Source organism: Papio anubis, chromosome 2 (assembly GCF_008728515.1).
Source record: "Papio anubis isolate 15944 chromosome 2, Panubis1.0, whole genome shotgun sequence".
Taxonomy (NCBI): domain Eukaryota; kingdom Metazoa; phylum Chordata; class Mammalia; order Primates; family Cercopithecidae; genus Papio; species Papio anubis.
The window spans coordinates 57,346,799-57,368,914 of NC_044977.1; the positions used below are offsets into that span (position 1 = coordinate 57,346,799).

General features: G+C 37.9%; 1 protein-coding gene across 15 annotated transcripts in view; it reads right to left on the minus strand.

The window, feature by feature from the left end:
• GRM7 (glutamate metabotropic receptor 7) overlaps nt 1–22,116 on the minus strand; it is an 888,361-nt gene that overhangs the window by 325,456 nt on the left and 540,789 nt on the right. For all 15 annotated transcript variants that reach the window (XR_004181784.1, XR_004181802.1, XR_004181781.1 and 12 more), the window contains exon 5: nt 2,721–2,861. Coding sequence is in view for 5 of the 15 variants with exons in the window: in XM_021933241.2 (XP_021788933.1) it covers nt 2,721–2,861 (141 nt within the window). In the remaining 10 variants the exon portion in view is untranslated. The remainder of the gene's footprint in view (nt 1–2,720; nt 2,862–22,116) is intronic.

Consider the following 22,116-nt stretch of genomic DNA (forward strand, 5'->3'; position numbering starts at 1 on the left):
AAAACTTGTCAAATGGCTGATTCGGTGTTGGTGTACTTGCAGCAAATATATAACAAATATAGTTTAGTATGGCTAAGGAGGCTACCCAGTCCAAAAGAAAAAAAAAAAAGGTTTACATTTTAATTTGTGCTCACATCTTAAGAGTGAATGTTATATGAATAAGACTTCCTTTTTCCTTAGCAGAGCCAAGTCACAGAGAGAGCTCTGTGAAGGGGGCTATGTTCTACAGTCCTCAGATAAAAACACTCATTGTATTCACAGTGCAGATCTTCAGTGCCAGACTACTCAGACAGTCTGCTCATCTGGGTGCCCTTTCTAACACGCCTGTCCTAGTGTTTTAAAAACTAGTTACCAAAGCATGTAACCAGGTTACCTTTCCCACTGATTCTTCACTTCCAAACTGAAGAATACTTAAATGTAAAGATTTTTTAAATAGTATTTTTTGGAATACTATCAAAGAAAGATGTATGTATGGTTGGATTTGGAAAAAGGAAGGACAAGAAAAACAAATAAAATATGACCACCATATCCATAGGTGGAAGAGTAACAGATATGAAATGGTAACAATATCTACCTCCGTTCCGTATGGTACAGCTCATCACAAAGAAAAGTGACGAGGAAGGAAAAAGGAAGGTGAGAATATACAAATAATTTGGGTACACTGATAATTTAGTGAATGTGATTACAAATATTCACATGGAAGAAGCATGGTAGTTAGGAAGACACAAACACTTCTATTTCCATTTTTGTAAGGTAGAGGCTTGCATAATGACCTTACTAGTTTGTATAAACCCAAATTCTCAACGATCAGCCTGAAGCATGGCTCCAGATAAAACAGCCTGTGTTTAAGCTCATAAAAGTCAGAGGTATGGCCTCAGATTGGGACAATCCTAACGTCCGTCAATCGATTCCACCTTCCATACACTCTACAGAACACCAAATGTCAGAAAGAACTCAGGAAAACTGTCATCAATCATCTACATACTTCTGGTGTACTTGAATGTACCCTGTCATATAGACAAATTATCTAGATATCAAGCTAATTTTTTCAGTTTCCACTTGAAAGCTTTGTGTTGCCTAGGTCGAGTCAATATTAAATTAATATTTTCCCTTTTCCCCCACTATTCTAGCGACCATATCTCTGGATTATTGTTATACAGCATGATCTGGAGAACATGGTTAATCTGATATTCCAGTTGACTGAATGATGCCTTTAATATATGCATCATACCGATTTTATAGTGTTATTTTTATTCATGTTTCTGGTCATATCTTGTTCATTTCTCCTTTTTCACAGAAAACTCCTTGCGACTACATTTAAGCACCCTCAAAGACTTCATGATGTTCCTGATGCTATGTATTACATGATTAATAGATGCTTGTTGAGTGGATTAATCTACAACATGTGGGTGACCGGTATTCAAACAGCTATGTTATAAAGACAGACTAGAGACAGAACTGTATCCCACATGAATGTGTCCTTCTTGATCATGCATAAGATATTTTAGCCTTATTACCTTATTATACTTGAAGGTCATCACTATGAATTGTAAAAGCTGCTATTTAAAGAGGTCTAGTTGATAAGATAGTAGATCATGTCATACCCTTGTGTAACACCCTTCCATGGTTACCACTACTCTAAGGATAAAAGTCAAGTCCCACATACATCCTAAAATGACTTAGTTCTGGACATCTCTCTATACCTGCAGCCTTGGCTCACACATTCTCTCTGTTCCATGTACTTCAGTCATGTTTTTTTCTGTTTTTCACATCCTCAGAAACACAAAAATTCCTCCTACTGCAAGCCATTTGCCATGTTTAATCAGAATTCTCCAACTTATTTTCCTTCCCTAACCAGCCAATGTCCATTACTTCATTTTATCTTGACTCAAGCATCATTCCCTCAAAAGGGTCTTTTGAGACAGCTTCTACCTTCAACATGAGTAAACTTCCTTAGGTACAGGCCCTCATAACACTCAGAACACGGATTGCAGTTTGTAATTAAGAATTCGTTCACAAGATCACTGAATAAAGTCAAATTCCTTCCACCAGACTCTGGACGACATAGAAGGAAGATTCTCACTTAGTTTGCTCACCACCGGATCCCCAGTGCCTAGCACAGTGCATAGCAGAAAGGAGTCACTCAGTAAATATTAGTGAGTGAATAAACAAATGAATGTGTGATTTTTCCTCTGACTTATTCACAGATATTTTTCATTTGCAAGGTTATATATAAGGAGCTGTGAATATTTTAAACAGTGGGTAACTCATTAACTTAGACATTAATGAAAATCATTTGGGATTTTCATTATTCTAAACCCAATCACTCTGTTTCCTTAATCAAGTATACTGCCCATGGTAACAGTTAAATCTGGCAATGGTATGGGATTTGTCAGAGATTTTTGTCTATGTGAAAATTACTTCATACCCCTGGCTGAAACTGAACAAGAGAATTCAAAGCAACATGACCCCTTCTGAATTCAAGGAATCACTGAAAATGTCAACTACTGCTAGATAGACAGGCAGAAAAGAATACATTCTTGTCTGTACATCTCTTGTCCTGCAAGACGTATGCTCCTGTTCCATTTTCTGAACAGTCTAGTAAAATTTAATTTACTTTTTCAATTTGTCTCCAGCCAAGCTTCCTTCTGTCAGCTATGCAGACATTTCGGGGCTAGCCACGTAGAGTAATAGGAGAAGGACAATGAGAATTAAATTACCTGTGCATTTGCGATCTGTGTCTTCTTTTTTTGACCCACTAATCGTCAACTTGCAGTTGAAGTTTTCCTCCCAGTATTCAGCAAACCATACATTTCTTCTGTTGTTTTCAAGTGTACGGGATGTAAAGTAGGCATCAAACCCTAAACAGAGTTAAATGAAAAGGTCAGTGCTTGCAGGGCACTGCTGGCATATTCAGAAATAAAAATAAAAGTGACTTTTTTTCTTTGTTTCAGTGAACTGGATCCTCTTGTGTGTCAACCAAAAAAAAAAAAAAATTAACAGAAGGAGGAAAAATATTTTAATTGCATTAATCTATGACTAAATTCCTAGTTCAATCTGACAGGTAGGTAGTTACTAGCATAATTTCCATTTGTAGGTGAGAAAACAGAGTTATAAGAAATAGTAACATGCCTAAGGTCAACCATTATGCCACATTCTGTATCCCTAATCGTGTTAACTCCTGATCCATGAATATTATTTTAAGAACCTCCTTTCACTTAGCAATATCCCATTATATAATTGACTTTCTACTCAAATTAGAAGGAAAAGTTTTTGAAGAGGTTGTAGGTGAACTGACTCCAATATAAATCTCAATCCAATGTATAAAGAGTATCCAGATAAGCAGGAACGAGGAGGCCAGGGAACTCTCTAGCTTCCTCTTTAGGACAGTGTGACTTTAAACATTCGTATGGAGTCATAAGATCTTGCAAGAGTCAGAGTGGAAAAAGAGATTGGATTCAGTGTCCCTAGGCTCAAATCCCAAATCTATTAATCTCACTCAGTCATGGACCCATGAGCAGGTACACACTTAACCTATCCGATTTTCCTTCAATCCACTAGCAGCAATGGAGACTACACCATCTCTTTCCCCCACAGTATCTTGTTTGTGGCCATGGAAAAACTTTGGAAACTTACAAAGTTGAGTTCTATGATCAAGAACCATAGGGAAAAAAATGGACCTACTTTCAGAACACTTAAATTATTCAAAGTTTTCCCTTACCTGTAAGGCCATAAAAAAGGAATAATTACAATTACAAAAATAAGAAGTATTTTATGTACATTTTCTCATAAAATGTCACATCAGCCAAAGGAAGTAGGTAGTGTCAGATCCATACTCTAAAGTTTAAAATGAAGGCTTAGAGAAGAATTTGGACCCACATCTGCCTAATTCCAGACCCTGGTTTCTGACACCCATGCTATGGGGCAGTGAGTCTCACATTTTGGTGGGCATTGCAATCATTTGGAAAGCTGATAAAGAATACAGTCCAGCTCATTGAGGTAGGCGGTATCTGAGTCTTGTTATTTTTTTTTTTCAAGTTCCCCAGCAAATTCTCTTAGCCACCAATGGTCAACAACTACTGCTATGAAGCTCTTCCATGGCCCACTTACTAAGCCACTTCCTCTCTTTCTCTACTAGATGCCCCATCACCAACTTACTGTATCAGCTATTGATTCCATAGGGCAACTGGGTGGTTCGACAGGTAGAAGAGCAAAAACAATCATGCGTTCAGCTATTGGAATGGATAAGTCAATCAAAACGGCAAAACCCACTACACAGTCTGACAGTCCTGAGCCAAAGCCACTTTCAAAAAACGAAGCTCCTCTCAGACAATTCAAAGCAGCAGAAGCAGAGGTCAAATGGATATTATTCTATTTAGTTACTTCTTGCTGACTTGCCTCTTCTTAGCTGAGTCAGATTCTTTCAGGATCTAAGAGTCTGTTTATTCTTCTAGCTAGGGAAAAACATAAATTAAGTCTTGAAGTTTGCTTCTATTCAATTTTGCTCACAAAGAATAAAATTGTCCACGAGAGACTTAAGTTTTAAGAGAGATCTTGTTGTAGCCATGTATTTACAATGCCTTGGAATATACTTGGCAGCTCTCTGGGTTAGGCATACACTATAGCTTTTCTTTACTAATGGCTATGGAGCTTCTGATACAGAATGGTTTAAAGTTTTCCCTCTGGCTGAAGTCACCAAGCCATCACTCTTGGTCTGTCATTCTAGTTCCTGCAACCTAAAGATTCTACCTATCTTGTTTGAGGAATAGACTGTCCAATACAAGATATACAGTTACCAAGGTGGAGCAGAGGGAAAGTCAGGGGTAGAAGCAAAAATTAGAATGACTCTATTAATATTATTATGTGTGTGTGTGTGTGTGTGTGTGTGTGTGTCATAGTAAATTGATATTTTCTTCCAAACTTTCTACTAGAGCCAAGAAGAAAAGTAATCTGAACACATATCCCATTACTATTAAATTGTCAGAGTATTTAAATATAAACCAAGGCACCAAGACCAGAGTTTTAGGTCACTGGAAAGAGAATCAGAGTCATGTAAAAGGAGATCATTCTTTTATGCGGGGCAGATGGTATTTTTATTATGAAATTGTTCCTTTTATTAGACAGAAAAATTTAATTTCAAAAATTAATCTCCAGGTGCCTCTGAAGCAAATGCCCCATTGGTTACATGTTGAGCAATATTCCTGTAATCTTGAAAGTAAACTTAGAACAACACAGAGAAAATGAAATGGATTTTAGCTGGTGTTAGGACCATACCAGTCTGGTTCTTTCCTCTTTTAACTGGGTTGCTGCCCTCAAACACCCCTTGAAATTGGTGGTTGAGACAAGAGAGTACAAAACAATCGAAACCATTTATCCCAGGCATCGTGTTTGGTAAGTGACCTTTCCAGGTAAGAGAGAGAGAAAAAGCTCTTGCAAGTGTGTGGTATGAAGGGAAGCCTATCAGAATGTCAAGAGGGGGTCAGAGGACCCAGTTGCCTGCTCTGCCAGGATAATGGGAGCTGAGAGATACTGATGGCGCTTCCTGTGACATCAGAAAGTGACCAGGAGTCCTGACGGCTGCCTTCTCAACACTATTCATGTGTTGGAGATTAGAACACCCCTGTTAGCGTAGGTGCCAGGGGGTACCCAAGGCTTCATTTTACCAGCCTATAAACAGAAAGTCTGCTTTCTTCTTAGGAAGAATGGCCCAATGATTCAGAAAAATAAAGCTTCTACCACATCATAGGCATATGACACTAATAGAATCAGTGAATGAAGCAATTAATAAAAAGAACAAAAGGAAATGACAACGGGGGAGAGAGAGGGAGAAAAAGAAAAGGAAAAGAGGTGATGTAGGGAAAGGGAGGGAAGGGGAGAGGAGGGGAGAGAAGAGAGAAGAAAGAGGCATTGATTAGGGTGAGAAACAGGGAATTCCCTGTTGCTGAGAGTGCAAATAAGTACAAAAATTTTGAAAAATAGGTCAGCATTATCTATTAACATTATTAATATGCATTCTTAAAGACCAGCCATTCTACTGCTAGGTACATGCACTAGAAAGTTTACACACATGCACCACAATATACATTCAAGAATGTGTAGCGTGGTAATATCTGTAATAACTAAATCCGAAACAACCCAAATGCCTATGAAATACACAGAAAAAAAAGTGCTGTTCACAAAAACACGTATGAATCTCATAACAAATGTACAAACCAGGAATGAAAGAATGCATTCAGTATCATTTATGTCACATAAAGTTCAAAATTGGGCAAAAATAAGCCACATTGTTTAATGAGGCAGTCATATGTGGTTCAACTACAAAGAAAAACATTGAAACTATTACAGTAAAAGTAGGATATTCTAAAAAAGAAATAGATTATTTCTGGTGGTACAAGAGAGGAGACAGACATATGGTGGACAGAAACAGTGCTGGGGCATCTATCGTTCTGCTAGTATTCTTGACTGGGTGGTAACGTTATAACTATTTTTAAACCCTACATAGTTGTTTCATGCCCTTTTATATTTCTATAACACAACCTGTGGCAGTGATTTAAATTTGGCTCTTAAAAAAGTCCATGTCCTAACCCCCCAAACTTGTGAATATGATATTATTTGAAAAATATATTAATATTCTATAGCAATAAGTTACATCACAAATAAAATTAATTTAGGGATTTCTTGATGGGATGATCCCGGATTATTCATGAGGGCTGTAAATCCAACGACAAGAATCCTTATAAGACACATACAGAAGAGAGACACACAGAATGTGAGAAGGAGATGTGAAGATGAACACAGATGGAGTATTGCAGCCACAAGCCCAGGAATGCTTGGAACCAGGAAACGCTACTCCGCCTAGAATCTTCAGAGGGTGGTGGCCCCAGTTGAAACTTTGACTTTGGATTTCTGGCCCCCAGAACCATAAGATAATACATTTCTGTTGTTTTAAAGAACCAAATTTGTAGTCATTTTTCATGTTATCCTTAGGAAAGGAATACACCTTAGTAAATAAAATATCCTGTTGTGGTATACCTTACTAGCTTCTCTTTGGTCCAAATGATAACACTGTTCTCAGAGGTCACAAAGTGGTGGTTTATAGGGCATATTTAACATATAGACTTGTCTTTTCTGTTTTGCCACAAAATGTGTGTGTGTGTGTGTGTGTGTGTGGTGATTTTATGTGTGTGTATTTGTGTGTGTGTGTGTGTGTGTGTGTATATATATATATATATATTTTTTTTTTTGAGGCAGGGTCTTTTTCTGTCCCCAGGCTGGAGTGCAATGGCTCAAACATGGTACACTGCAGCTTCAACCCGCCAGGCTCAAGTGATCCTCCCACCTCAGCCTCCTGGGTAGCTGGGACCACAGGTGGGCACCACCATGCCTGGATAATTTTTGTAATTTTTTTTTTTTTTGTAGATATAGGGTCTCACCATGTTTTGCAGGCTAGTTTCACATCCTTGGGCTCAAACGATCCACCTGTTTCAGCCTCCCAAAGTATTGGGATTACAGGTGTGAGCCACCATGTCCAGCCCCAAAATATTTTTAAAACCAACTTTAAAGCCAGAAGATTTTACTTGAAAATCCAGATTCCTAGTTTTGCTTATGAAGTTAGAAGATCTAGTAACACTGTCCCCCAACTCCATGTGTTCAAAAAATAGCTATTCCCTTTAGGTAGGCCTGAGCTCTTCTGCTTACACTATTTCCTCACCATCCGACTGCCTTTAACCTGGGCTACATTTCTCATTTTTGAGATGTACGTAGTTGTCAGGGTAGACACGAGCTTCCCACCACTGAGAAACGCATCTCTCTAATGTTCCTTTGCTGCAATTTGAGTAATCTAAAAACTTCACTGAAATGAGAAATACGATTTCAGGCCCATAAGAATATATCCTTGAAAAAGCTACTAAAAACAGAGAAGTTGGCCAGGCGCGGTGGCTCATGCCTGTAATCCCAACACTTTGGGAGGCTGAGGTGGCCAGATCACAAGGTCAGGAGATCGAGATCATCCTGTCCAACATGGTGAAACCCTGTCTCTACTAAAAATAGAAAAAATTAGCCAGGCATGGGGGCATGTGCCTGTAATCCCAGCTACTTGGGAGGAGAATTGCTTGAACTCAGGAGGCAGAGGTTGCAGTGAGCCGAGATCCTGCCATTGCACTCTAGCCTGGGCAACAGAGAAAAACTCCATCTTAATAAAAACAAAAAAATAGAACAAAACAAACAAACAAACAAAAACAGAGAAGTTAGGAAAGTAGCAGGATATTCTCTCTCTTTTTTGGGGGGAGGTGCGGTTAGCTATTTAATTTTGCGCTTTTTCACTGTGTCTCTAAGTGGTTATTGTTGGTGTATATAAAGACAGACGATCTCTCTGTGTAAATTTTGAGAAACTTAGACTGGTTAGCCCAATATCTATCCAAGAACAAGTGATACCTTTCCATTTATCAGGGCTTTTGTCTTTCAGGAAAAGTTGAAGGTTTCACATATGTCAATTCCCTTCAAGTTAATTTATAGATTTTATGTGATCTCAATAAAAATACAAACTTTTCTTGCCTAGAGATAGACAAGTTGCTTTTAAAGTTCATATGGAAAAATATCAGAACCAAGAGAATGCTGAAAAAGAAAAGCAAGTAGTTTGGGGGAAGGAAGTGAAAAAAGGGAGAGCAAGCCTCAGAAGATTTTAAATTCAGATTTAAATTCACTATTATTGAAAAAGAGTAGTCCTGGCACATAAAGAGATCAATTTATCATTGGAACAGAACAGAAAGTCCAGAACTAGACCCAATTACACATGGGAATTTAATGTAGTGCAGAGTAAAGGTAGTATTTCAAATAATTAGCGAAACAATGAGCTTTTAATAATCGTCTAATAAACAGCAACCAGTTGGATATTTAGAAAATGATCAAGTTGAATCTTAGCTAGGAATTTAACATATAATCCCACAAGAAATATGAGGAAGCATTGCATGGATTCAACCACAGCAAGCGCATTTGGATTTTCTGTCTGCAAAATGGGGAGTTTTGTATGATTGTAGAAATTGGCTGTTCTGCACCCTTGACTCTATGCCATGTGCTGTGTTCTCAGGACATGTTCCACAGGTAGCCCCGCTAGCATTTGTGCAGTGTTACAGGTGTTAGTTTTTTGTCTGCCTCTCTTGAGAATCTTTGAGGTCCTGGAGGCCAGAGACTGTGTGTCACTCAGCTCTCCTTCCCCATTCCAGTTCCTATCAATATTAACTGATGCAAATGGAAGTTAAAGACATGTAAATCAGCTTGGCTAGAAGATCATTACTGATCTAATGAGAGGAGTCTAGGCTCTCAGATGCACTCACAAATTATTTGGTGTGTCTATTGATGAGAGAGGTGGAAACCAGCCATTATTTTTGAGAAAACAAATAAGAATTATTGCAACAAAAATTATTCCACAAAGAACAAAAATCTCACGGGAAGTGTTTATGGATGAGGTACAGGAAATAATGTCTACAATGTTATTGCACAAAATGTCTCCAAAGGGCTGTTGCATATTATATAATATCAGAGCGCCTGTCATTTTTTATTCCTTTAAACTGCTTGGGAAACAGAAGGATATTTATGTAATCTGAATATACTTATATGGGAATAAATATAGATATAAACAATACCTATTAAATTGATAGTTTAATGGCTAAAAGCAGATTCTGAAACTAGAATTCTAGGGTTCAATTCCAAGCTTCAACACTTGCTAGCTAGACGACCTTGAGCAAATGGGCTAACCAGTCTAAGTTCCTCAACTGATAAAATGGGGATGATGATAATATAGACTTCATAGGATTGTTGTAACTATTGGATTTGCTATTAATACATGTAGTTTTTAGAACAGTGTCTAGCATGTAAGTGTGTAAATGTAAGCTAACTTAATAGAAAATTATCTCAGGCACACACGTAAGGTGAGGAAAAAAGAGAGAGAGAACAATAACAAAAAACTTAAGAAACTTTGTACTTTAACACTAGGAACTATGCATGAAATATTCAGCTCTTAAAAGCCTCACTTTGCAGTCAGATAGACCTGAATTTGAATCCTGCCTCTGCCAACTACTGGCTATCTAATTTCACTTGTCTTATGCTAAGTCTATCACTTACATTTCTGCCACTTTTGTTTTGCTATCAAACTGTACATTTTAATTTGCTTATCATTTCATTCATTCATCCATTTCTTCACATATTCCAAATAAGACTTAAAGTGGCACCTACTTTTCCTCATCTATAAATTAAGGACAATAGTACCCACCTTACAGATGATTTTTAAAATTTTCAATATGAAGGATAAAACAACATTTTTGAAATTGTTCAGTAAATGCAGGTTGCTTTCCTTTTGTTAAGGTAAGCAGTTTTAGTATCAGTTCCAGGTACTGTAAAGTAACAACCCTCTACACTTGAAAGCCTCTTATCATTTTCCTATGCTATGTGCAGTCATGTGAGCTTAATGGCCCACATATATATTGTTTTGAGGCTGCTCAGGATGCACAAAGTCAGTAGAGATGAAAAATAAAATGATCATCCCTCTAGCGGATGATTTAGGAGGTGAGACTTGAAGAGGCATCCAGCTGGAGGCCACAGGCTGCTTCCACAGGGTGTGGAATGGTTGATAAATAAGCACACGATGGAGTCTCCTGCTATTCTTCTTTCTACCCCACCTCATGGCAATGCCAACTTGAACCCCTGCCTTAATGGTTAAATGTTCTGTGCAGAAATGTGGTAAGAGTTTTACTCAAGAGCACTGATCCCTCACAGGTATTACAACATTACTTCCTGGCTTGGGTTTTTATTGTTGTTAGTATAATTTCTTGCCTTTCTAATCTCTTACCTTTCTACCCTTCCTCCTTCCATACTATGTTGTTTTAATGACATTCCATATTTTCATATATTTTTCCCTCTAATAACAATGAGTGTTAATTGTCACATTAAATTGTGCAATCTTGAAATACATATTGGCACTTGCCAAAATATATCCAAAGTCATAAAAAATGTGCAAACTTTTTGATCTAGCAATATGTTTCAAGCTATTTATCCTAATGGAAAAAAAGATATGCATTTTTGAAAAGGCATTTAAAGTACTAGGTGATTTTAAAAATCATTAAGTTTACCAGATATGGGAATAGCATGGTGATGTAAAGAATAGGTTCCCATCAGTTAGAGATACATTCTAAAATATTTTAGTTAAGAAGACATAATGTCTCAGATTTGATCTAAAATGCCCCATCACAACAAAAAATCAGGAGAGAAAGTTAAAGCCTGATAGCAAAATATTGATAATGCTTGAAACTGGGTTTTCAATTCACATGAGTTGATTATATGATTCTATTTTTATGTATGTTTAGTAATTTTTATGATATATTCTTTCAAAAGTAGTTATAAGGATAATCATTTGAGCACTTTTTAGAACAATGAAAATGTAAAACCACTGCAAATGTCCCCAAAACACAAGATTTAATACACGTTTTGAGGTAGTATGCAGCCATCAGACTACAGAAAGTTTTCAAAAGTGTATGCTAGGAGCCAAAATAATTTATGTTTGTATGTTATATTTTAAAAATTAAAAATACTTTGATAGTATGACTATTATAATATTACATATATACTATTCATTACATTATCTAATACCAAAGTCAATAGTAACAATGAATGTCAATAATGTCAATATGTCAATAGTAATAACCCATTGTTGACATATTAGATGATGTGATAACCTACTGTTGATATTAGATGATGTGATGAATAAATGATGAGTGATATTTTATTTTTAGCTCCTTCATGTTTTTTAATTCCTTATACATCTATAAAGCAAAACACAGACACATGCAACATAAAACAAAAAATATGCATATGAAATATATATCTCTCCAAAATAAATGCCCATTTGATACAATATTCAGTCTTTTGTAAATAGTAAAATTTTGTAGAAGAGCAATTATTCTCCAAGATAAGTTAATTCCTATTTCTAAACAAATCTAATTTTTACCAATGTAATCTATCGGGCGTGTCCTCAGAATGTTACAGGGTATAGCCCATTTGAGCTCCTGTATGGACGCTCCTTTTTATTAGGCCCCAGTCTCATTCCAGACAACAGACCAACTTGGACTGTGCCCCAAAAAACTTGTCATCCCTACTGTCTTCTGTCTAGTCATACTCCTATTCGCCGTTCTCAACTACTCATAAATGCCCTGCTGTTGTTTACACTGCCAGTTTACACTGTTTCTCCAAGCCATCACAGCTGATATCTCCTGGTGCTATCCCCAAACTGCCACTCTTAACTCCCTCTTAGCATGGATAGATGATCTTTGCTGGCAGGGCACCCTCCAATACTTGCACCCTGATGAAGTTCTATTCTTTACTTTTATACTCACTCTTATTCTCATTCTCATTCTTATGCTACCCTCTACCTCTCCCCAGTTATCTCTGCCACACTATCAACCTTACTCACTCTCTCCTAGTCGTTTCTAAGCCCTACTTAGTGAACAATTGCTGGCTTTGTATTTCCCTTTCTTCCTGTGCCTAAGCAGCTGTCCCTGCCTTACATGCAGACTGGGCAACACCTCCTGTCTCCCTACACCTCCAAACTTCCTTTAACAGCCTTCACCTTTACCCTCCTGAAGACCTTCTTTACTTTCTAGACAGGTCCAGCAAGACCTCCCCAGACATTTCACATCAGCAAGCTGCCGCCCTTCTCCACACTTACTTAAAAAACTTTTCTCCTTATATCAACTCTACTGCCCCCATAGTTGGATCCCTCACAACACAAACTACTATTCCTGTGGCCGCTCCTTTATGTATCTCTTGGCAAAGACCCACTGGAATTCCCCTAGGTAACCTTTCACCTTCCTGATGTTCCTTCACTCTTCATCTCCAAAGCCCAACTATACACATCACTGAAACAATCGGAGACTTCCAGCTCCGTATTACAGATAAGCCCTTTATCAATACAGGCAAACTTAAAAACATTAGAATTATTGCTTAGGAAGACACTTACCCTGTATTTCACTCCATCCTTGGCTAGTTTCCCCTTGCTCATCAGACTCTCCTCCCAGGCCCTCTTCTTGTTTACTTATACCCAGCCCTGTAAATAACACTGAAAGGTTGCTTGTACTCACTCAACGTTTCCTCATACACCATGAAAACTGAACCTCCCCCTCTGCGCGGTTACCCCATCAGTTCTCATTACAACCTCTGACGGCTGCCGCCCTAGCTGGATCCCTAGGAGTCTAGGTACAGGACACCCCTTTCAGCACTCCTTCTCATCTTTTTACTTTGCATTTCCAGTTTTGTCTCGCACAAGGTCTATTCTTCCTCTGTGGATCCTCTACCTACGTGTGTCTACCTGCTAATTGGACAGGCACATGCACACTAGTTTTTCTTACTCCCAAAATTCAATTTGCAAATGGGACCGAAGAGCTTCCTGTTCCCCTCATGACACTGACACAACAAAAAAAGTTATTCCACTAATTCCCTTGCTTGTCAGTTTAGGACTTTCTGCCTCCACTATTGCTCTCTGTACAGGAATAGCAGGCATTTCAACCTCTGTCACGACCTTCCATAGCCTCTCTAATGACTTCTCTGCTAGCATCACAGACATATCACAAACTTTATCTGTCCTCCAGGCCCAAGTTGACTCTTTAGCTGCAGTTGTCCTCCAAAACCGCCAAGGCCTTGAGTTACTCACTGCTGGAAAAGGAGGACTCTGTATATTTTTTAATGAAGAGCGTTATTTTTACCTAAATCAATCTGGCCTGGTGTATGACAACATAAAAAAACTCAAGGATAGAGCCCCAAAACTCACCAACCAAGCAAGTAATTATGCTGAATCCCCTTGGGAACTCTCTAGTTGGATGTCCTGGGTCCTCCCAATTCTTAGTCCTTTAATACCTGTTTTTCTCCTTCTCTTATTTGGACCTTGGGTCTTCCGTTTAGTTTCTCAATTCATCCAAAACCATATCCAGGCCATCACCAATCATTCTATGTGACAAATGCTCCTTCTAACAACCCTACAATATCACCCCTTACCACAAAATCTTCCTTCAGTTTAATCTCTCCCACTCTAGGTTCCCACGCCGCCCCTAATCCTGCTCGAAGCAGCCCTGAGAAATATTGTCCATTATCAATCCATGCCACTCCCCAAAAAGTTTCGCTGCCCCAACACTTCAATACTAGTTTATGTTATTTTTCTTATTAATATAAGAAGGCAGGGATGTCAGGCCTCGGAGCCCAAGCTAAACCGTCATATCCCCCATGACCTGCATGTATACATCCAGATGGCCTGAAGCAAGTGAAGAATCACAAAGGAAGTGAAAATGGCTGGTTCCTGGCTTAACTGATGATATTCCACCACTGTGATTTGTTCCTACCCCACCTTACCTGAGCGATTAACCTTGTGAAATTCCTTCTCCTGGCTCAGAAGCTCCCCACTGAGCACCTTGTGACTCCCCGCCCCTGCCGCCAAGAGAACAACCCCCTTTGACTGTAATTTTCCACTCTCCACCCAAATCCTTTAAAACGGCCCCACCCCTATCTCCCTTTGCAGACTCTCTTTTCAGACTCAGCTCACCTGCACCCAGGTGATTAAAAAGCTTTATTGCTCACACAAAGTCTGTTTGGTGGTCTTTTCACATGGACGTGCATGAAAGGTATAGTAAATATACTCATGTCACCACCCCCTACATCTACAACCATAGCAGACATCAATAATCAATTTTGAATCTTCCCAATACAAAGAAATGATACATGTTTGAGTTGATGAATATGCTAATTACAGATTGATCACTAAATATAATGTGTACCAAAATATCACTATGTACCCCAAAATATGTACAAGTATTATGTGTCAATTATACAAATAAATAATAAAATAACAATCAATCATGATAATCAGTCTTAACAAACCTAGTCTTCAGCCTCTTTCTAGCTTAGTGTCTTAAAAAGCTAATATTCTTCTGACTTTTTAAAATATACTACTTATATACTATCCTTGATATAACATATTTTCAAGAAATTATTCCTGAAAATTTACTATATATAAAGTGGTATTTTCAGATTGAAACATTTAAATTAATTAATGGCAACACAATCTCCTACTGTGTAGGTGACTACTATGCCCAGAGCTTCGGTCTAAATGCTTCGCATGGATTTTAGCTATTGAACATAAATGTACCGTTCTCTGGCTCTCGTAGAAGTTCCAGTTCAATATGCTCTCTTGGAAGACACCAGAGAAAAACACATGGTGCTTTAGCTTGATATCATATGTTCAGTATCTTCATAAAAGAAATATGGTAGGTGTTAGAGATTGTCTATCAAGAAAACCAAGACCAACAGCGTGTGTTGCGAACATTTTTTATTGATTATATATAGAGTGTCTTTGGCTTAATCTTGTTCGCATTAATTTTTTGTTTTATGTAGGACTCAAAAGAGTTCAAAACTTTCTATGATCTCCAACTGGGCCAACAAGAGGCTTCCTGGTGGAAGAGATGGACAAGATCTTAAAGGGAGAGTATCTGGAACAAAGAGTTATTTCTCTATGCTAAATTCCACGGAGCACACATCTTGGTATTGTACTTCTGCTGCCAACAATGGTTGAAAACTTACAGTAGGATGGGTAGATTCCAAGGCACTATATTTTTTAAATACTTTTTATAAAAGCTACACCTCAAAGGATCAGTCATCCACCAGAATTTCTTTTCTCTGTTCCCTGAACTCCAATGCCTCATCTTAATTTCTATTTCTTTCTCAACTTCCAGGAAGAAGCCTGATGGTTAGTTCCCAGAAAGGCTGCCAGCCTAATTAACTAGTTGGAGAAAATCATGGGAAATCTAAACCAATCACCAAGAATATACCAGAAAATTCCCAAGTGAGATCTGCCTTTCTTAGAAGACAGCGTTCAGATTACAAGAGGAGTGCTTGCCAAGACCTGATGCCTACCTACAAATGCTCCCCTCCAGGAGAGTGCTATAACAATCCACAACTACTGATTTGTATAGAGCCCCTCTTTCCAGGAACTTATCCCTGACACAGAGGAAGTATATGCGGAATACTTATGTCCACAACAGTTATACACCCTGGTCTACACACTGGAATTAGGTATAGAATTTTTTAAATTACTTTTGCTTGGACTCCAAACCAGACCAGCTAAATCAAAGATTCTACTGCTGGGCCTGAGCATCCATGTTTTTAGCTTCCCAGGTGATTCAGACACGCTGTTAGGGTTAAGAATATCTACTGTATATGATTATGCAATTTCATCACTCATATATCCATTTTACACACAGCCTTGGAAGAGCCATCTGAGGAGTACCAGAAACATGAGAGACAAAGTCCCCTTAATTTGAGTGTATCTATCTATCTATGTATGTATCTATCTACACATACACACATATTCTTATATATATACACATATACTCACATATATACACATATGTATATTCTTATATATACAAATATATTCACATATATACCCATATATAACACACATATAATCTCATCTATGCATTCTTATATGTGTGATATATGTAAAAATGTGTGTGTCTATATATATCGGAATTACTCAGATAATATCACACGTTCAGATGCCTTTGAAAACATCAAATAATGGACATATATTTGCCACAGTTGGCTGAATCTTGTTGCCATTCTTTGAATATCGCCATTTATTATATGAAAGCTTTCCAAGATTTAATGAGTAATATTCTGCTATATAGAGATTATACATATGATTATTTCAGCTTGATGTCATCCTAATGAATGTAGGGTGATATTTATGTTTCCATAGATTGTGGATATTGTGTCTATTACAATACATACAATTATACATTTGTAATATATAATTTTTTTTAGAAATGTCTAAGGAGGAATATTTTTAGGAATTATAGTAAATTATCCTAATCACTTTCATGTGTATATAACTGTCCAGGAATCATAATCTTACAGAATAATGTATTTAATGCATATAAATTATCAATCAATTCAGCAAATGGGACCTACCCATTTTTCCAGGCAATGACAGAAAGAAAGCCAGACAAACTTGTCAGAGAATTATTCTGCATCGTGGAAGCTTCACATTTTATTTTTAATAACTATAGAAGGGCCATGTTGCCTGGTTACCATCTTCATTTTGTACTCTGATCTAAAAATGTCTCAGCAGCCAGAAGTTTTCAGTGAGCTCGACATCTAAACTTATATAATCAAACATCTATAACAATTCAGAAGGAATTTTATCAAAATGATATTTCATTTTCTTCCTAATCACAGATTCAGCTAGCACCTAATGATTGAGGGGAAAATAAAGCAAGTTTTTGAAGGAAAGACTTTTCCTATGCAGGTCTGAGAGGGGAAAAAGAATCTTAAAGAAAAAAAAAAGAGGAAAACAAAACTCAAAGAAAATGACACCAGTGTCCCAAATGCGTGACCACTTAGTATTTGCATTCCCATGAAAATATAAATCAAAAGAAGAAATGTTTCGGACACCTAGAAAAACTTCATGTTTACAATATTTTACAATTTCACGTCAAAGGTCACTTTTATTTGCAGGTATTTTCAGGTTTGAGAAGAACTGCCCAACATTCTAAAACATGCTATTTTGGTGTATGTTATTTCTCCATGTCTTTCTGGCATATTGATTAAGACATCATATTTGCAGAAGTGTAAAAATAAGATGAGAATAGATGGCTCATGTAAATATCTTCATGCAGGATCAAGTTCAAGCAGCAAACTCAGATTATATTCATTCTCTCACCACCTGAGTTACTAAGACATTTCTGAGAGGGAGACATTGCATTAGGTGCAATAATAGGAAAGGTGAATTGCCCTCACCTCTGACTTCTTACACTTTTAGACAACTACTTCTTGTTTTCTAGGAAATCACTTACACGTTTATAGGCTTGTAATGGGTACCAACTGACTGGGTTGGGAGTGAGCACCTAAGCTTATCTGTGCCAACAGATTCTCTTCCTTGGTTACCTGAAACTAAAAATAGTGAATTCCTATCAACCAGGACTGCCCACTTTAATAGAAGAGTTATTAAACTCAGGAGCTGCTGATAGCAGCCACATAGACTGAGAAGTAGAAAAATTCAGTTTGCATGGAGAGATGAGTCAATTAGAGTCCTAGAATGAAAAGACATGGAGGGAGAAAAGAGTCTTACATTTTTAACAATGTTCAAGTACCTGGTTCCAATCTGTTTCTAAGGCCCTGATATATTCCTTGCTTTTGGATTCTATAAGACATCTACTTATTCTTATAATAAATCAACACCCCTCCATTTTTACCTTAGGCAAATCCCAATGTTTGTCTGTCATTGGCAACTATAAGGGTCATAACTAATACTGATGTGGGGATAAGTCAGATATGGATCCTGCTCTCAGGGAGATGGCCAAGAAGTAGGACATACACATATAATTTTAAGAGAGGGAAGAGATTCAGAAGTTATAGAGATGCAATGATGGAAGTTTCATATTAAGAAGCAAACATTCCTGACTCTGAATAAGGTGAGTTCAGAAAGCTTTTGGAGGCAGTGATATTCAGTATATTTGGAAATGTTTAAAATGATGACTAACACTTTTTCTTTCTTTCAAAGTTTTTTTCTAGGTAATTGGTGTTGCAGAACTGTAACTTCAATCTGCTGCCAGATTGGTTCAGACACAGAAATCCTTGCTTTTATCTCAATGGGGAGTGTTATTAGTAGGAGTGCTTCATGCTCTGTATTTTAGAGAGAGCAATGGGATGGACTTGGAATTCAAGCCATATGGCAACATCATAAATATGGTCTTGCCTCGGACATGATGTTTCCAATAACAAAAAGTGGTCAACACTGTTTGCACTATAGCCCTACTGACAACTTTCTGTTCCTCTAAGGAGCAGGCAGTGCACTGAGTCCCAGATGAGAGTTTTATGACAGTTACTGGCAGGGCCTGTGCTTGCTACCTGGGTTAGCAACAATATAGAAAGAAAATGCAGTCTCATTTTAGTCACCAGGGATTACTTCTTTGTCATACACAAAAGAAGTAATCAGATTTCATCTGATTGGATGAAATCAGAAAATGGCACAATAGAGCAATTAATTATAGCAGAAATTAATTAAAGCGAAAGGCTCCATGGTAGAGAGATTCTGAAAGTATATAACATACAACTTCTGCTCCAAGACACTTTCAATATTTGAGGTTAGATAAGAAAAACAGAAACAATACCAATGATTCTGGCTAATGCTTACTAAAAAAAAAATTAAATGATTATACTGGGCTAAGAATGATATGTTATTTCAATTCTCACAAACATCCTAGGAGTTGACCATTATTATTGTCCACATTTGGTGAATGTGCACACTGAAACTCATATAGAATAAGTAATTTGCCCAAGGGCTCATAGCTAAAAAGCAGAATCTGAACACAGTCTACCTGATTCCAAATGGTAAACCACAATGCAAGAAGAAATAATAAAGCCATTTAAAAATTCAAAGGTAGCCTATGAATGTTACAGGATTTCAGGGATGAAGAAAAATACCAGGATAGAATGATATGCATTTATGCCACTGAAGGGCTGTGATTTGAGGTCAGCCTAGAAAATGCAGAGTTCATACAGATAGGAAGGATTAGAGAGAGTGGAGCATGATAGCAAGCACAAAGGGTGAGGTAGTTGTATCACTTGTGTTTCCAGGTGATGAACAGACTGATTTGACTACAATGGATGTTTGATTTCTGAACTCACCTTATGTCTGATACAGAACATCTTTATGGAAAAGTATAATGGAACCAGATTGTAGAGGGTCTGCAGTATAAAGGGTCAGGATGTTATCTAACAGGCATTGTGAAATAATTGAGGGTTGGTTCTTAGAATGGAAACTGTGATAATAGCTGCATTTGAGGAAGAATATACTAGCAAGACTGGGAGGAAGGTTCCTATTTGTTGAGTGACATTGCTATAAAAGTGTTTATGAATGAAGCTTTTCATAATCCTTACAACACTTGGAAATGTAGAACTACCATGTCCATGCTTAGATGAAGGAGCTAATGTTCTGTCAGGGAAGATGCCTGTCTCAAGTTCACCAGATGGAAAAGATGGACACAATATTTTGTCCTAGTCTGTTTACTTCAAAGCCCACACTCTTAACAATTCAATGTGAAAAACAAAAGCAGTAAACAGATGTTGCAAATATTGAGCCTTAACTATTTCTAGGTTCTAAGTAATCTGCATGCAATAACTTATGTAAACCTTCTAATACCCCTGAGATAGGTACTTGTCTTTGTGCGTTTTTGTGTTGCTATAAAGGAACACCTGAGGCTGTGTAAGTTATAAAGAAAAAAGGTGGGCTGGGCACTGTGGCTCACGCCTGTAATCCCAGCACTTTGAGAGGCCGAGGCGGGCAGATCATGAGGTCAGGAGATTGAGACCATCCTGGCTAACATGGTGAAACCCTGTCTCTATTAAACAAAAACAAAAACAAAAACAAAAACAAAAAAATTAGCCAGGCATGGTAGCAGGCACCTGTAGTCCCAGCTACTCGGGAGACTGAGGCAGGAGAATGGTGTGAACCCGGGAGGCAGAGCTTGCAGTAAGCAGAGATCGCCATCACTGCACTCCAGCCTGGGTGACAGAGAGAGACTCCATCTCAAAAAAATAAATAAATAATAAATAATAAAAAATAAATAGAAAATAATAAAGGTTTATTTGGCTCATGGTTCTTCAGCCTGTACAAAAAGCATGGCTCACACCATTTACTACTGGTGATGGCTTCGGTCTGCTTCTACTCACAGCAGGAAGGGAGGGGAAGCTGGTATGCAGAGATTGCATCGTGAGAGCAAGTTGAGGGGAGGGGCAGTGGAAGGTGCCTGGCTCTTTTTAACAACCAGCTCTTGTGAGAATTCTGAGGGAACTAATAGAGCAAGAATTCATTCATTACAGTAAGAATGATACTAAGCCACTCATGGGGGACCCGCCCCTGTGACCTAAACACCTCCCATTAGGCCCCATCTCCAACACTGAGGATCAAATTTCAACATGAGACTTGGAGGAGCCAAACAAACCATATCCAAACTATAGCAGTACTATCTTATCCCCATTTCACAGATGAGAGAAATGAGGCAGAAACAGCATGGGTCATTTGCTCATTATCAGAGGAAATGAGATTTTATTCAGATCTTTGGCTCCAGAGCCTGGGCTCATGGTTCTGCTGTGAGGCCCTCAATTATAGCAGCAGTTGACAAAGTAGTAGTAAGTGTGACATCTACAGTCTAGTTGAAAGTTTTACAGAACAGACCAAAAACAAGAACCTTGATAAAGAAAAAAAGTAAGATGGGGTGATTGGATATAGAGCTTAGAGAACAAGGTAGAGGGTGGATTCTAGAAAAAGTTGAGGACATTTTATTATTATTATTATTGTTGTTGTTGTTGTTGTTGTTGTTGTTTAAATAGGAAGATGTGTGATTTCCAACTCGCTAAGCTTAAGTGGAAGGTGGAGCATGAAGGAAAATGCTCTGAAGGGTAAAGCTGCAGATTCAGAAGTCAAGCAAATGCCTATGATGCTGGGTATTAAAAGGATGAAATCATCAATGGAAAATGTATAAAGAAAGAATGGTGTGTGAAAGGAAGAGCTATTGAGAAATGCCCGCATTTGAGGATGTCAAAGACAAACAAAGGAGCTATTAATGGAGACAGAAAGCAATTGTCAGAGAAGTAGAAAGGGTAGAGGATACAGAATTGTAGAATCTCAGAACTTAGTAACAACCAGGGTTGGCTTCATGGTCACGGGACCTGAGCACTCACACAGGGCCCCAAGTTCAGAAAATTTCCTGGATGTAGGTTTAAGGCTTTTATGTCACTCTTGAAACTCTTAATTTTTGAACAAATCAAATACCCTCATGCTTTTTCTCTTGCACTGGTCCCCCCGACACAAAAACAAGTGTGTATATATACACACATACACACACATATACATAAGAGTGTGTGTGTGTGTGTGTGTGTGTGTAGCCAGTCCTGGCAAGATTTGGGAGTCACCTTTTTTCCAATTGTCTTTAAAATTTTTCCATACATAGCCTACCAAATTTCTCTATATGTGTATCTATTAAAAGAAACTTGCCATATCTTAGGGATAGCCCATTGCAT